Here is a 13,305-nt window from a genome sequence, read left to right as displayed (position 1 = left end):
ATTGGCACTTTTAACTCCAGCTGACTGTACATTCAGTATAGGAAGGTGGAGAGAAGTCACTCAGACCACTCCACCACTATTAAGTTGCACTGTGACCTTGAGCAAATTATTTAACCTGAACTGATTTTTTTTCAACCTGTAAAAGTAGGATGGTGATAATCTCTTCAGAGTTTGAGGGCTAAATGAGATCATATATGTAGAATGTCTAGTATAGGGCCTGGTATATCATGAGTGCTCAATAGATGCTAATTTGTCACCCATTCACCAGAGTTTTCCTGCTGGATATGTGGTGCCTACAAAGCCTTGTCAAGGTTCTAGAAGAAGGGGGAAGGAGGCTCTGGCCTTTGGCAGACTAGTGTGCTAGCAGCCTCCAGCCCTTAGTTTTTCACAGGCTCCATAATGGAGAGAGCCGGAAAGGCGCCGTGGTTGTGGGTGAGTGGCGAGTGGGGTTGTGTCTAAATTCTTAGTCTCTGAGTAGACCTACCCTTGGTGTATTCTTTATTCTAAAAGTGCATGCGATTCATTTTCAGTGAGAAATAATTATGTATGTTGAAAGGTTTTTGAAGATAGGTATTACCATTTTAAATAAATTCAATGAAATCTTCTGGATTTTTAAAAAGCAAAGAGAACTGGGGTGTGTATTTAGTCGGGAGTGGTGGTTGAATAAATTAGGGTTTCCATGAAATAAAAGACTTGGCTGTAGGGCTTCTTCACATAGGACACTGAATACATTTTGATGTTTTCTGTTACATGAAACTTACCTGGACAAAATATCTAATTCACTGTTGTTTAAAAAGCATTCTTGAGTCTTCATTTGGGGATGCCGATGATGTGTTGCCTGGGAGGTGGCTCCACCTTTCCGTGCAGCTGGTGGGAGGCACTCCACAGTTAGTACGTCATTGTTTCAAAATCTGCCAGGCTGGGGCGCCTGGGTGGCTCAGTTGTTAAGCGTCTGCCTTCTGCTTGCGTCATGATCCCAGGGTCCTGGGATCGAGCCCCGCATTGGGCTCCCTGCTCGGCGGGGAGCCTGCTTCTCCCTCTCCCACTCCCCCTGCTTGTGTTCCTTCTCTCGCTGTTTCTCTCTCTGTCAAATAAATAAAATCTTTAAAAAAAAAAAAAATCTGCCAGGCTTTCCATGGAATCTATTCAGCTGCACACCTAACGCTTTTTTTTTTTTTAATGAGAGAAGTAATTTTAAAGAAAAAAGTCTTTAGCTGAAAATGTCATCTGTGGTAATTTAGAACCACCCCGAAGCACGTGTTTTAGGGAGATGAACGGTGTCATTTGTTTTTTGTGTACTGTGGCCGCGAGGCTGATGTTTTATATACTTTTGCAGATGAGCCTCTTTGTGAATGTCATAAGCAGTTATCAGTCTATCACGCATAGAGTAGAAAGGGCAAAGCCAAACTGTAAGGGTGTCAGTACATTATGGCAATAAAATTTTTCACAGCCTCAAATAAAAAAAAATACAGTACTTGACAAGTGACTCTGTTTTAAATAATTTCAAATACTGTAGAAACTGAATTTCTGTTTGTCCACTTCTCCCATTAGAAGTGGGTTGTGTTTCAAAAGTTGGTTTTCAAGTCAGTTGTTAGGAATTTGGAACTTACTTTCTAAAAAGAAAAAATAATGGTTCAGAATAGTGGGCTAGCCCACATTTTAACCCTACAGGAGCCAGAATACTTTGCACTCACAAAGCACAATATTACTCTTGTAGCCCTAGCCACTTAATACAATGGAAAAGAAATAAAATTGCATGGACAATTTCTGCAGAGTACTAAGAAAAGACAGGTCTTAGTAGATAAGGCATAGTGGAAAAAGGACAAGAAAGATTGTGTGACCTCAGGCAAGTTACATAAACTTTCTTACCTCAGTTTTTAAGTCTGTAAACTGGGTCTTTGAGGGGGCTAAATGAGCTAATGCATATAACAATGAGCTCTCCATAATGGCCGCTGTTACTAATATAGGTACAAGGAGGAACCAAACCCAGGTTTCCTACAAATTCTAGGTCCAGTGCATTGTCTTGCATGTGGTTATGTTGGGACAGGAGTGAGGAGGGACGAGGAGGCTCAGGTAGTGCTGTCAGCTCTTTGTGCGTGACCTTGGCCCAGAGGTCTGTGGCAGACAGTAGCTGTCAGTCTGGGTGTTACCCACCTCTAGTAGGAAGTTTATGATGCTGCGTTATGCAGGGGGGCACCCCCTTTTCCCTTCTCTCACTGCTGCCTCTTCCCTATTGCCAGTTCCCCTCCAACCCCCCAGCACTAGAGGCATGGACTTGCTCTCCCAGAATCCAGTGCTCCTGGGAGAAGGGCACCTTGACCTTAGTGACTAAAGGAAGCAAGCAAAGCTGGCAGAGGGTTTGTTGTGGCTTGTTAAAGAAAAGGGAAAAGTAACATTTTGGAGGGTGCCTCGTACATCCCAGGCACAGTCCTGGGCATTTTAACACATTTTCTCATTTAATTTTCATGACAGCCCCCTTAGGAGTAGGTGTGGTTATCCCATCTTGCAGACCAGGAAAGGAAAACCTTAGATGGCACGATGAAGGGTCGCATAGCTAGGAAATCACAGAGCTGGGATTCACACACAGGTCTGTCTGGCTGTCAGGCCCTCGCTCCAGCTGCCCTCTGGGTTCTCAAGGGAATGCACACATATGGTTTTCTACGGTGAGTCCAGCCTTTCTGTCCTTATATAAACTTGACTAAATGTGTACCCTTGGGAAGGAGAGGAGTGGAATGAGATTTAGCTTATTAACACCATTAACTTTAAAAATTGAACAGTGTCTGGCTTCCATCCCTCATTTCAAATTGAATCACATAATGGGGATGAAAACATATTGATTAGGGAAAAACTATTTATTAGAGGTAAAATTGTTTACCATGTAAATATGCTACATGTTCCATTATACACAACTTGGCATTTCAACATTTCATAATCTGTTGCATTTAATTAGGCACAGTACATAAAGTATGCATCACAAGTAAACAGGGGAAACACAATGGCAAATTTTTCTAAGATTTGTGCTTCATAAATTTTGTTTCCTAATCTCAGTAATGATGTTTTAGTGTAGCTGCTTCTTTTCCAAACAAACGCTGATCTTCTCCCTAATGTATTTTATGCAAGGAAGCAAAACTAAGGATGGACTCTAAAGTTCTGCACTTCTGCTTCTTGAAGAATAAGTCTTTACATAATAATTTTTCTCTTTTATTTAACATTGTTGTTAAAATGATAAATGTAGAGGGGCGCCTGGGTGGCTCAGATGGTTAGGCGTCTGCCTTCGGCTCAGGTCATGATCCCAGGGTCCTGGGATCAAGTCCCACATCGGATTCTCTGCTAGGTGGGGAGCCTACTTCTCCCTCTGCCTCTCTCTCTCTCTCTCTGACATGAATAAATAAATAAAACATTAAAAAAATGATAAATGTAGAGATAGAATGTGAAATGTAAGATACAATTAATGCTAACTAATTAATAAACTGGCTTGCAGTGACTGTAGAGACATTGTAGGTGGTTTAGCTTTATAATTTGAACATGGAGTTTTCAAAGCAGTCTGGGAAATTTTAATGGCTTGAGACTTACAAAGCATCTGATTTTAATTATTTCAAGAATTCTTGGACCTGCCAAGCTTATCTTCCTGATAGAATACAGGAATGGGACTGTTGATTCCTGTGGTTGTGTGGGCCAGCACAGGGCCTGGTACACTCTGAGAGATTGTTAAATGACTTCTAACCAATATTTTTAAGAGGCAGATTGGTTCCTTTTTTCTTTGTAAAGTACATTTTTCTAATTAAAAAAAAACAATACCTGCTTATCTGAAATCAATTTGGATATTATTTGAAAACATACAGAAAAACACATAGAAATTACCTATAAATCCACTCTAAAAGATAATCACATATTGACTGGTATGTGCATCCTAATACTTTTTTCCTGTGTACATACGTGTGTGTATATGTGTGCATTTGTGCACGTATGAATATTTTTACCCTCCCAAATCTCATTCTGTATGAAAGAAAAAAATGCCCTTTGCTCCTCTTTATAATATATTGTGAATATTTCCCCATGTCAATAAATATTCTTCCTCAACATTTTTAATCAATGATCATATCCCATTATACAGATGTGTTATAAATCTACTTTTTTTTTCTAGTATAAGTAGGACTCTAGTGAATCTCTTTGCACATCTATCTCTATTTCCTCAAGGTAACTTCTTAGTTGGATGCTGATTCAAAGGATCTGTGCATATTTGTTGGCTTACTCTCCAGAAAGGTTATGCTAAATATTAAGGAAACTGTATCGCCTTAGGTTTCCTTCTTTAATCAGAATGTTTTTGATTTCCTGAAGCTGACAAATTCATTTTTGTCTAGCTCCAAAAGGTCATGGTGACACATAGAAGTGGTTGCCTGAATAAGCCCCATTTTTTTTATTTATTATTATTTTTTTCTTATTAACATATAATGTATTATTTGTTTCGGGGGTACGGGTCTGTGACTCATCAGTCTTACACAATTCACAGCGCTCACCATAGTACATACCCTCCCCAATGTCCATCACCCAGCCACCCCATCCCTCCCACCCCCCACCACTCCAGCAACCCTCAGTTTGTTTCCCACCACCCCAGCAACCCTCAGTTTGTTTCCTGAGATAAAGAGTCTCTTATGGTTCTCCCTCTCTGGTTTCATCTTGTTTCATTTTTCCCTCCCTTCCCCTACGATCCTTTGTCTTGTTTCTCAAATTCCTCATATCAGTGAGATCATATGATACTTGTCTTTTTCTGATTGACTTATTTCGAATAAGCCCCTTTTTTATAGCCAGAGGTCTTTAATAGGCACACCCCATCAGAGGGGCTCCCGCACTGTACTCACACAAAAAAGTTAAAATGAAACCAGAGTTAGCCTGTTCACTTAAGGCAGCAGTCTCGAACTAGGTCCACAAAGTAGCTGAAGATCTTCCAGAGGTTACTAGGACATGGTGGTTCTAAGATTTTCACTGGCCAACTTGCCTTAAATATGTATATACTCTTTTTTAAAATCCATGAGCCTCAGAAAGCTGCTGTGGTGGAAGCATTGTGTGGGTTTTTTTCCCTCCTCCACTTTATCACTTGCCATTTTTCCACTTTATGAAAGGAAATCTCCCATCCTATATGATGGCCCATTGCCCGAAGTGTGAGACCCTCTCTGGTCCCCACCAAGGAATTGTATAAAATACTGGTGATAACCAAACCGCCTTCAATTAGCACTTTATAACCCTGCACCCCTCATTAAGAAGTGCATGTGTGTGGGGCGCCCGGGTGGCTCAGTCGTTAAGCCTTCGGCTTAACCCTGCCTTCGGCTCAGGTCATGATCCCAGGGTCCTGGGATCGAGCCCCGCATCGGGCTCCCTGCTCGGTGAGAAGCCTGCTTCTCCCTCTCCCACTCCGCCTGCTTGCGTTCCTTCTCTGTGTCTCTCTCTGTCAAATAAATAAATAAAATCTAAAAAAAAAAAAAAGAAATGCATGTGTGATCAAAAAAAAAAAAATTTTACTTTTGATGGTCCAAACAAGTACTTTTATTTATTGGAATAAGTCTTTTTATTGCTTTGATCAATTTTAGACTAATTGTAATGGTAGCTTAATCCAGAAAGATATATTAAATATGTAGAGCCTTATAATTACAGGAAATAAAAACAGTTTAAATTTTCAATTTCCATATATTTTTTTGTAGAGCATAAAAGTATTTTGTATTAGGAGAATATGGAAGGGAAATGTAATGGAAATACACTTCTAAGAACAAAAGGGAATGCAAATTTTTGACTGTTAAAGAAAAGCAAGTTTATGTATTTTTTAAAATGGATAGTGGGTATCAAATTGCTTTGCTATTTAAATTTGGTTGGATACATTTTAAAGAATAGTGTTACAGTTTTATTTTAAAGTGTCAACATTTATGACATACTGAAATAACATTGTTTACAGCTGTATAAACTTATAATGAAAAAAAGTTGATGCCAACTTCAGAAATGTGCAAAGGACAAAATGTGTGTGAGCGGGTACCTGATTATTCAAAATTTCTTTAGGGAGTATTCCAGCAAAAAGTGTGCTACCCACTGACGCAGGACAGGTACCTGGCTGGGAAGGCTGCCTTGCCTGGCCTCAGGTGTCCTCACCTGAACCCATTCCCCACTGCACCTTCTAGAAATCTAAGGCTCAGCCTTCGTCTTCCCTCCGCTTCTCTTCCACTTAGTGAGGCCTTGCCGAAGGGCGGTGTGAGGTGGCCTGCAGGGAGCCTCTCTAGGCTTTCCCTTTCCTAGAATGCTCTCCCTTGTCCTGGTCCTGGTCCGTAGCCAGAGCCCAGAGTCTGCTACTCCTTCGGGTGCCCTCACACACACACACCCTCTGGTACCCATGCCTAACCCTGCCCCTCGCTGTGCCCTCGTGCTCCCCGGTGGGAATGGTCCTCTCTGGTTAGTCCTCCACTCCGAAGTCCCATCTTTCAGAAACATTCCTTGGATCTCCGTTCCTCTTTTCCTTTAGAATGGTTTCTCCTTCCTGTCTCACTACAACGGTGGGGTTTAGAGATTGAGAGGGGAAAAGGGAGTTAAGTGACAGAGCAGAAGAGGGAGGTAGCGGCTGAGGGTTTTGGCTTGTTCACGTCAACAGAGCTTCTAGAGGTTTGTGCTTCTGAAGTATGCAGTCTCAATAAAAACACTGTTGAGCTGAATTGAAGCTGAGTCCCGTTAAGGCTCCACCTTCCCTCAGAAGTCTCCTCTGACTTCCCGGACCTGCTGGCACTCCTCTTCCTCCAGATCCCTGCCACACGTGGCATCTGTACTGTGCATCTGGGCGTGCGATCACCACCGTCCTGCGATTTCTGTGAATTGTTTTGCGTGTCTAGCATTGTTGTATAATCAGATTGCAAATTCTAGGCAGGTAGAGGTACATGTTTATTTGTTCTTTTCTCTCCTCATGGCACATAGTACAGTACTGACCATACCAGATACTCAGTAAACATCCCGATTGTTATAAAAAAGGAAAAACTGGATGTTGAAACCTGGTGTTGAAACCTGGATCTGTCACACTTTGCTGTCCGATTTTGGGCAACTTGCATAGTCTGGATCTCTTGTTCCTTGGTTGATGTAACATGGGTGATAGTAATAGGTAATAGTCATCAGATAATTACCATGGGCCAAATCATCAACATACCCAACAATTCGATGAGTTTGTCTTTTTTTAGATTCCACATATAAAAACATTTAACTTTTTAAAAGCGATTGGCAGTCTGCTGCTGGATTGCGTTAGGAAAATGCCTGGCTCTAGCAAACGGGTGAGACCAGAAGCTTTTCTGGCCGCTTCTTGGCCTTGCAGAAGGGCCCCAGAAAATCAGCAGCCTGCAGAATGTTCACTACTCATTTTCCCAGTGGCCAAAAGCTCACAGTCTGGGAGCTGATAGCAGTGACCGTGAGTAGAAGAAGGAGTGTACTTTTATTCTTATTTTCTCTTTTTTTTTCTCATTTTTAACTGATCTTAAAATCTTGCCAGACCCTTCGCCTCTGCACAGTCCAGAGTCATGAATCCTTGATACGTGGCTCAAAAGAGAAGCACAGGACAGTGTATTCCCTTTCTCTCCACCAGTTTCTTGCCTGTGTTTCTATTCTGGGACCAACACAGATCATTCCAGTTCAGAGATGGAGCAGGCTCAGCTCTGCTTACTGTCCCGTGTGTATGGCCTGGCTCCAGGGTGAGAACCGTGTAGGAGGGACATGTGTGATCCGTAGCTTTTGGTGCTTCCTACAGGGTGAGGGTGGAGATTCGCTTGGAACTAATTGTCCCCATCTGTTTTTAAAAGGTGACAGAAATTCCTGAACTTGGGTGTCGATTCATACATTAATTACACTGATCTTAGCTGCAGTGGTGTGGTCTCAATAGCTGATTGCTGCAATGCCCAAATCTGTGATCTCAGAATGTGACGTGCATATTTTAATTTGAGAAATAGTTTAACATTTTTAGATATTCATTTAGATGTGGTTATGCAGGTTAAACATAACGTATGATCACTGCTTCTTTCATTGCTTCCAATTAAACCTTGCTTGTTAGTTTAACCTCTAGGTAATCCCATCAAACAATTGGTGTCAAGGAAACACTGTCCACAGTAGCTTCGGATGAGTGGCCATTAATTTTAATTGCCTTGATATTAAAGATTAAGAAGTATTGGGACTAGCAGAACAGAAACGATCTGATGTCAAGCAAATCCACTTGCTAAAGCTTCCCCAGGCTGCTGGTGATATTAAAATTTTACTGTGAGAATTAAATAAACCTTTATTAGTGATGACTGTTGTTTGATTGGTCCAGGGGTATGCATAAACACAGGATTCTTGCATATCTAGAGATGAGGCCCTTCAGTGGTACAGAGATTCCTCAATTATGAAACTGTTAATAAAGCTGTAATCTGATTTTCCAGGCTAGGTTTCATTAATGTATTATAGCTTCTCTGATTGTCAAGGTAATATTAACTACAAAGTACGGAATCCAACAGAGAATTGTTTAGAAGAGGAGAATTCGAAGATGGGCCTTTGTTGCTAAATTCAGAGTTGGGGAATTTTCATTAATTATACTTAAGAAATGCCAAATTCCCACTCAACCAGGAATATCTCCCTTTGCACTGTAGATATATTCAATATTTAACTCTTTCAAAGGCCTGCCAGTCTTATTCAGACAAACTAGAGTGATGTATATTGAGGGAGCTTTTTGAGAACCAGCTCTCTGGGTCTGTCTCCTGAGCTCAGAATGTGCTTGTGAAACATGAGGTAGGGTCTGAGAGAACGTGCTTTAACCAGCATAATCAGAAAGGATCCTTTATGGTCCTTTTTCAGTCTTGAGTCAGAACTTTTGTTTTTAGAGTCCTATAATTTTGGTATGGGAATGGATCCTAACAGTCACTGAGGCTGACTTCTCCTGGTGCAGAAATCCCTCCCAGAACATCTGTCTCCATGTTCTTGGAGGCCTGGGTCCCACATCAGCATCATCTCTGGCTTCTCCCTCTCCCCCGACCTGTATAGCTGGTCCGTGGCAAATTCCGCCAATGCCTCCCGCATGATAGCTGCCCTCTCCATAACTACTGCTTTGCCTGGTTCCAGTCTTCATTGCCTCCTCACCTGTATACTCCCATAGCTCTTCCTCCCACTGCCACATCCTACTCGATGCTCATGTGCTCTTGCCCCAAGCATATGGGGCTCAAAGAAGGGAAGGCAAAGAAGGCCAGTGGCCTAGTGGGGTTCAGTCCCTCGGGGCTGTTTGAGACCCTCATATTATCACCATCTAGGTGTTGGAACTAAGACCAATGATTAGAAATGAGAGGGAACCAGATCGAACTGAATATCCGTTAGAATCATCCAACGGTGGAATCGGGGTCTTTGTAAGGTAGGAAGTACCACGTCTCTAGAGGTGGAGATGCTATGAACACAAAGAGAAAACAGAAGGAGGTGCAGGTGTAGAGGACACATGAATGCCATTTTAGACCTATTGAGTTGGAGGTTGTGGCAAAACATTTATATGTTAATATCTTTAAAATCAAGAACTGAAATTCTTCATACAAGTTAGAGCTAGAGATGGAAATCTGGGAGCCATCCACACCGAGACAATGACTGAAATCATTAATATGGATAAGATTGCTCAAGGAGAAGAGAGAAGAGGGCCAAGAGCTGAGTTTTAGAGAACACTCACTCACACACACACACACCCTGGCGTATCAGACACTGCTGAAACATCAGAGAAGGAAAGAGAAGAGGCCATTGGATTTGGGACAGGTGTTATGCCTGTATAACCACCTCAGTCAGCCACCTAGCCCTTGAGATTAAGATTAAATGAGAAAAGGTATGCAAAGGGCTTTGTGTAATGCTTGACACATAGGAGATAGTCATTGAGTGATAGTTATTATAACCACTACTATTTGATATGAAGAAAGGAAGTGATATATACAGTCCGTAGTGGGTGGGGTGGGGGAATAATAGAGGAACAGAAACAGCTAGGAAGTCCTGATCTCTAGCGTATTTACTTCCTGATGAGTTTTGGCTTGTTTCTGTCTGATGAACCTATGCTCATGGTTGCTGCATGGATCCTAGTGAATGTGCCTGCATATGTATATGTGTGCATACAGTGATTCCCCAGTATGAGACAGCGTGTGGGCAGTGGTAAGGCCAACATTGTCTTCCTCACTTGGCTCCCTTGCCAGGGTTCTCTGGCTTCTTCTGGAAGGATGAGTGCCATAGTTGAAGAAGGAGAGTTCTATTTCCAAAGCAATTAAACTCTTGGCAGAGAAGGTCAGTAAGCGTGCCCGCTGGTGAAAACTGGGTTGGGGGGCTCATACGACTCCTTATTGTTCCTCTGGGCCTCTGAATAGCTGTTCAGAATAGAACAGTGACCCACCCAGCCTGATACCACAGCAACATGCCCCTTTGACAGATTATTTAAGAAATTATTGAGGAGAATTTTTAAACTGTTACTTTAACAAAAGGGAGGTCAGAGCCTTTTATATAGCAGGTGGGTACCTTTTTATAACCTGCTGTGTAGGTTTTCGTTTCTTTATATAGCTCAGCTACAGGTGCCTGAACACATCATGTAACTATGAGCAATGAGTCTTGGGCTGAAGTTTTGCTGTCAGTGAAATGTGATGAACTCTTCCTGTTGCCAGGTTCCTCTTTAGAAATCTCTTCCATTTGCACGGGCTGACATCATAAGTAGTGTGTAAAAGACATAAGTATATTCCACCTGATGAAATCAGAGCTGCTCCCCTATATTTGCATTTGGCCTTATTGGAATTCCTTGAATTTCAAGTTGTGACCTTCTCGTGTGGTAACTGGCAGGGCGTGAGCAGCCATCTTGGCAGACACACAGAACCTTCTAAGACAGAGGACAAAGGGATCATTCATCCATTATTAATTGATGTTACTCTTTTCAGCAGACCAAACATGATTCTACTGTCCAACTGCCAAAATCTTTCCAGACCCAAAAAAGAAGTCATTCCTTCACAAAAACTTATTATTTATCTAACTTAACAAATGTTCCCTTTAGTTTTTCAGCTACCTTTAGGGGGACTGATCACCTATATATTGGTATATACCAACCAGTATATACTTTTTATGAACAGTGCTCCCATCCTTTTAAGTGTTACTGTGACTAACTGCAAAAAGTGGTGTTACTCTGAGTGCCAAGGTTTGCAAAAAGCAAAAGCGAACCCCGAAAACCATGATGTGTGATCCGCAGGATGTGATTGCAAGCTAAGAACTGAGTGTCTCCCAAGGTGTCCCCTTGGTGTCCCACAGTTATTATTGGAAGGTTGACTCTTTTTCCACCTTTGACCTCTCTTCCCCTTCACTCATGTCCCTGTGATTTGTAGGTATCCAACTGGTTTGGCAACAAACGAATCAGGTACAAGAAGAATATTGGCAAGTTTCAGGAAGAAGCCAACCTCTATGCCGCAAAGACAGCCGTGACGGCCGCGCATGCGGTAGCCGCCGCAGTGCAGAACAACCAGACCAATTCGCCCACCACGCCAAATTCTGGTGCGTACTGGCCACTCGCTCCCTGCTCGGCTCAGGCAGCCTTGTGCCACAAAACCCGGTCCCACAGGCCAGGACACAGGAGCCAGACTGAGAACCCAGTGGAGTTATAAAGGAAGATTTATATTAAAACGAGGGCTTATTCCAGGGCCTGGATGGCCAGAGTCCGTAAACCCACTCTTCATAATGAGTGCTACTCACTACCTGTAGATTCGGGAGCCTTTATTTACACTTCATAGTGGTTGTTAATTCAGCAAGTATGCCAAGCGCTATCACTAATAATTACTTTAACTGTATTGTTCCAGCTATCATTTTAAGGTCCATAGTAGTCTGTCAAAGAATGAAGGAAATAGCAGAAGCGGGAAGGTGACCTGTTGCTGTGCGTAATGAAGCTAGAAGGCTGGGGTACAGCAGTGCTTTCTACCTAATGTAGCTGTAGACTCCAGTCTGCTGTCCTTCTTGGCATTTCTTTAGCGCCTGTGCAGACTCGGTAGGTGGTTAGCCGTGAGGGGTGTGGTACCTAACACGTGGGTGCAGTATCTGCAATACTGTGGTGCATTTGGGCCACATTTTATGCGACATTTGTGATGCAGTTAGGAACTAAACATCTAAAATGACAGGGACCTTGAGTAACCGTGAACGATGTGCGGCTAGTCCAGGCGCATGGACTCAGGAAGCAATTCAAGGCACTTTCTAAGGGGATCTTTTACATAGATCTTTAGAAGTTCAGAAAGTGAGGGATTTTTGTTTCTTTGTTTTGTTGTCTTTCTCCCCTCCCCAGCTCTCCCCCATCGCCTCCCTTGCCCGGGACCCCTCACTCCCTGTTCTTTTTAATGAAACACGAACTGATGAAAGTTCGGTAGAAGGTATGGCTAAGAAAGAGCTTCAGAAAAATGTTTATTCCCCACAGAGTTGCCACCATGGCAGTTAATGACAGTGAAGAGCTCATTTAATGACCAAGTCCTAGAGAGAAATGCAGACCAGGGGGTGGCTCCAGGCCAGCTGCTGGGTGTTTTTCTGTTTACTTTGATCTCCTCTTTGTTTCTTATTTGGGCTTCCCCATTGGTAGGACTTTCCTAGCTGCAAAATGAATCACAGGACCTACGTCTTTGGAGTTACTCTCCATCTTCTTAGATCTGGAAATGCTTTATGTTGTACACAACCTTTCCCTTCTGCACCTTTTCTCCTCTCCCTGCCTCTAGGTCTTTGAGGATTATGTGTGTAGCTCTCTGTTATTCAGCTACTTAACTCTTTCCTTTCCAGGTTCTTCTGGTTCTTTTAACCTCCCAAATTCTGGGGACATGTTCATGAACATGCAGAGTCTGAATGGGGATTCTTACCAAGGGTCCCAAGTCGGAGCCAATGTGCAATCACAGGTAGGAGAAATGCCCCAACCGGGGCCTTTCTGGCAGGGTAGGGTTTGGGCTCAAAACTCCATACTCTTACCCCATGGAAGTGGTCTGCACATCCATGCAGAACCTGTGCTGGGTGCTTCCAAATGTGACCCATCTGCCCCACCATTTAATTTAATGAGAAGTCAAGTGAACAGTGACTTTTGATGATTCAAACCTGATAAACTTTGTGAATGCATTCGGCTCTGGCTTGAGCTCATGGAGAGGGTTGGGTGCATCTTACTTTTATAACAATAGCAACAACAACATATTGTGTGTGCTAGTGTATGTATGGTTTAAAAACATATTACTATTTCATTTATGAAATTTTAAAAGTCAGAATTAAAAAAAAAACCTGAGTTCTTAAAGTATATTTTCTCATCCTCTTAAT

At 42.4% G+C, this 13,305-nt stretch overlaps 1 protein-coding gene across 2 annotated transcripts in view; it reads left to right on the top strand.

The window, feature by feature from the left end:
• Positions 1-13,305, top strand: part of PBX3 (PBX homeobox 3) — a 205,940-nt gene that overhangs the window by 187,863 nt on the left and 4,772 nt on the right. Inside the window, exons 6-7 of one of the 2 annotated variants that reach the window (XM_025888464.2) lie at positions 11,361-11,526; positions 12,787-12,899. In XM_025888464.2, coding sequence (XP_025744249.1) covers positions 11,361-11,526; positions 12,787-12,899 — 279 coding nt within the window. The remainder of the gene's footprint in view (positions 1-11,360; positions 11,527-12,786; positions 12,900-13,305) is intronic. The other variant, XM_025888466.2, reaches the window with a different exon arrangement.

Source organism: Callorhinus ursinus, unplaced genomic scaffold (assembly GCF_003265705.2).
Source record: "Callorhinus ursinus isolate GAN/ISIS: 27379988/994484 unplaced genomic scaffold, GSC_fseal_2.0 scaffold24, whole genome shotgun sequence".
NCBI lineage: Eukaryota > Metazoa > Chordata > Mammalia > Carnivora > Otariidae > Callorhinus > Callorhinus ursinus.
The sequence above is the reverse complement of the archived record's forward strand: the minus strand, read 5'-3'. Positions and strand labels throughout refer to the sequence as shown.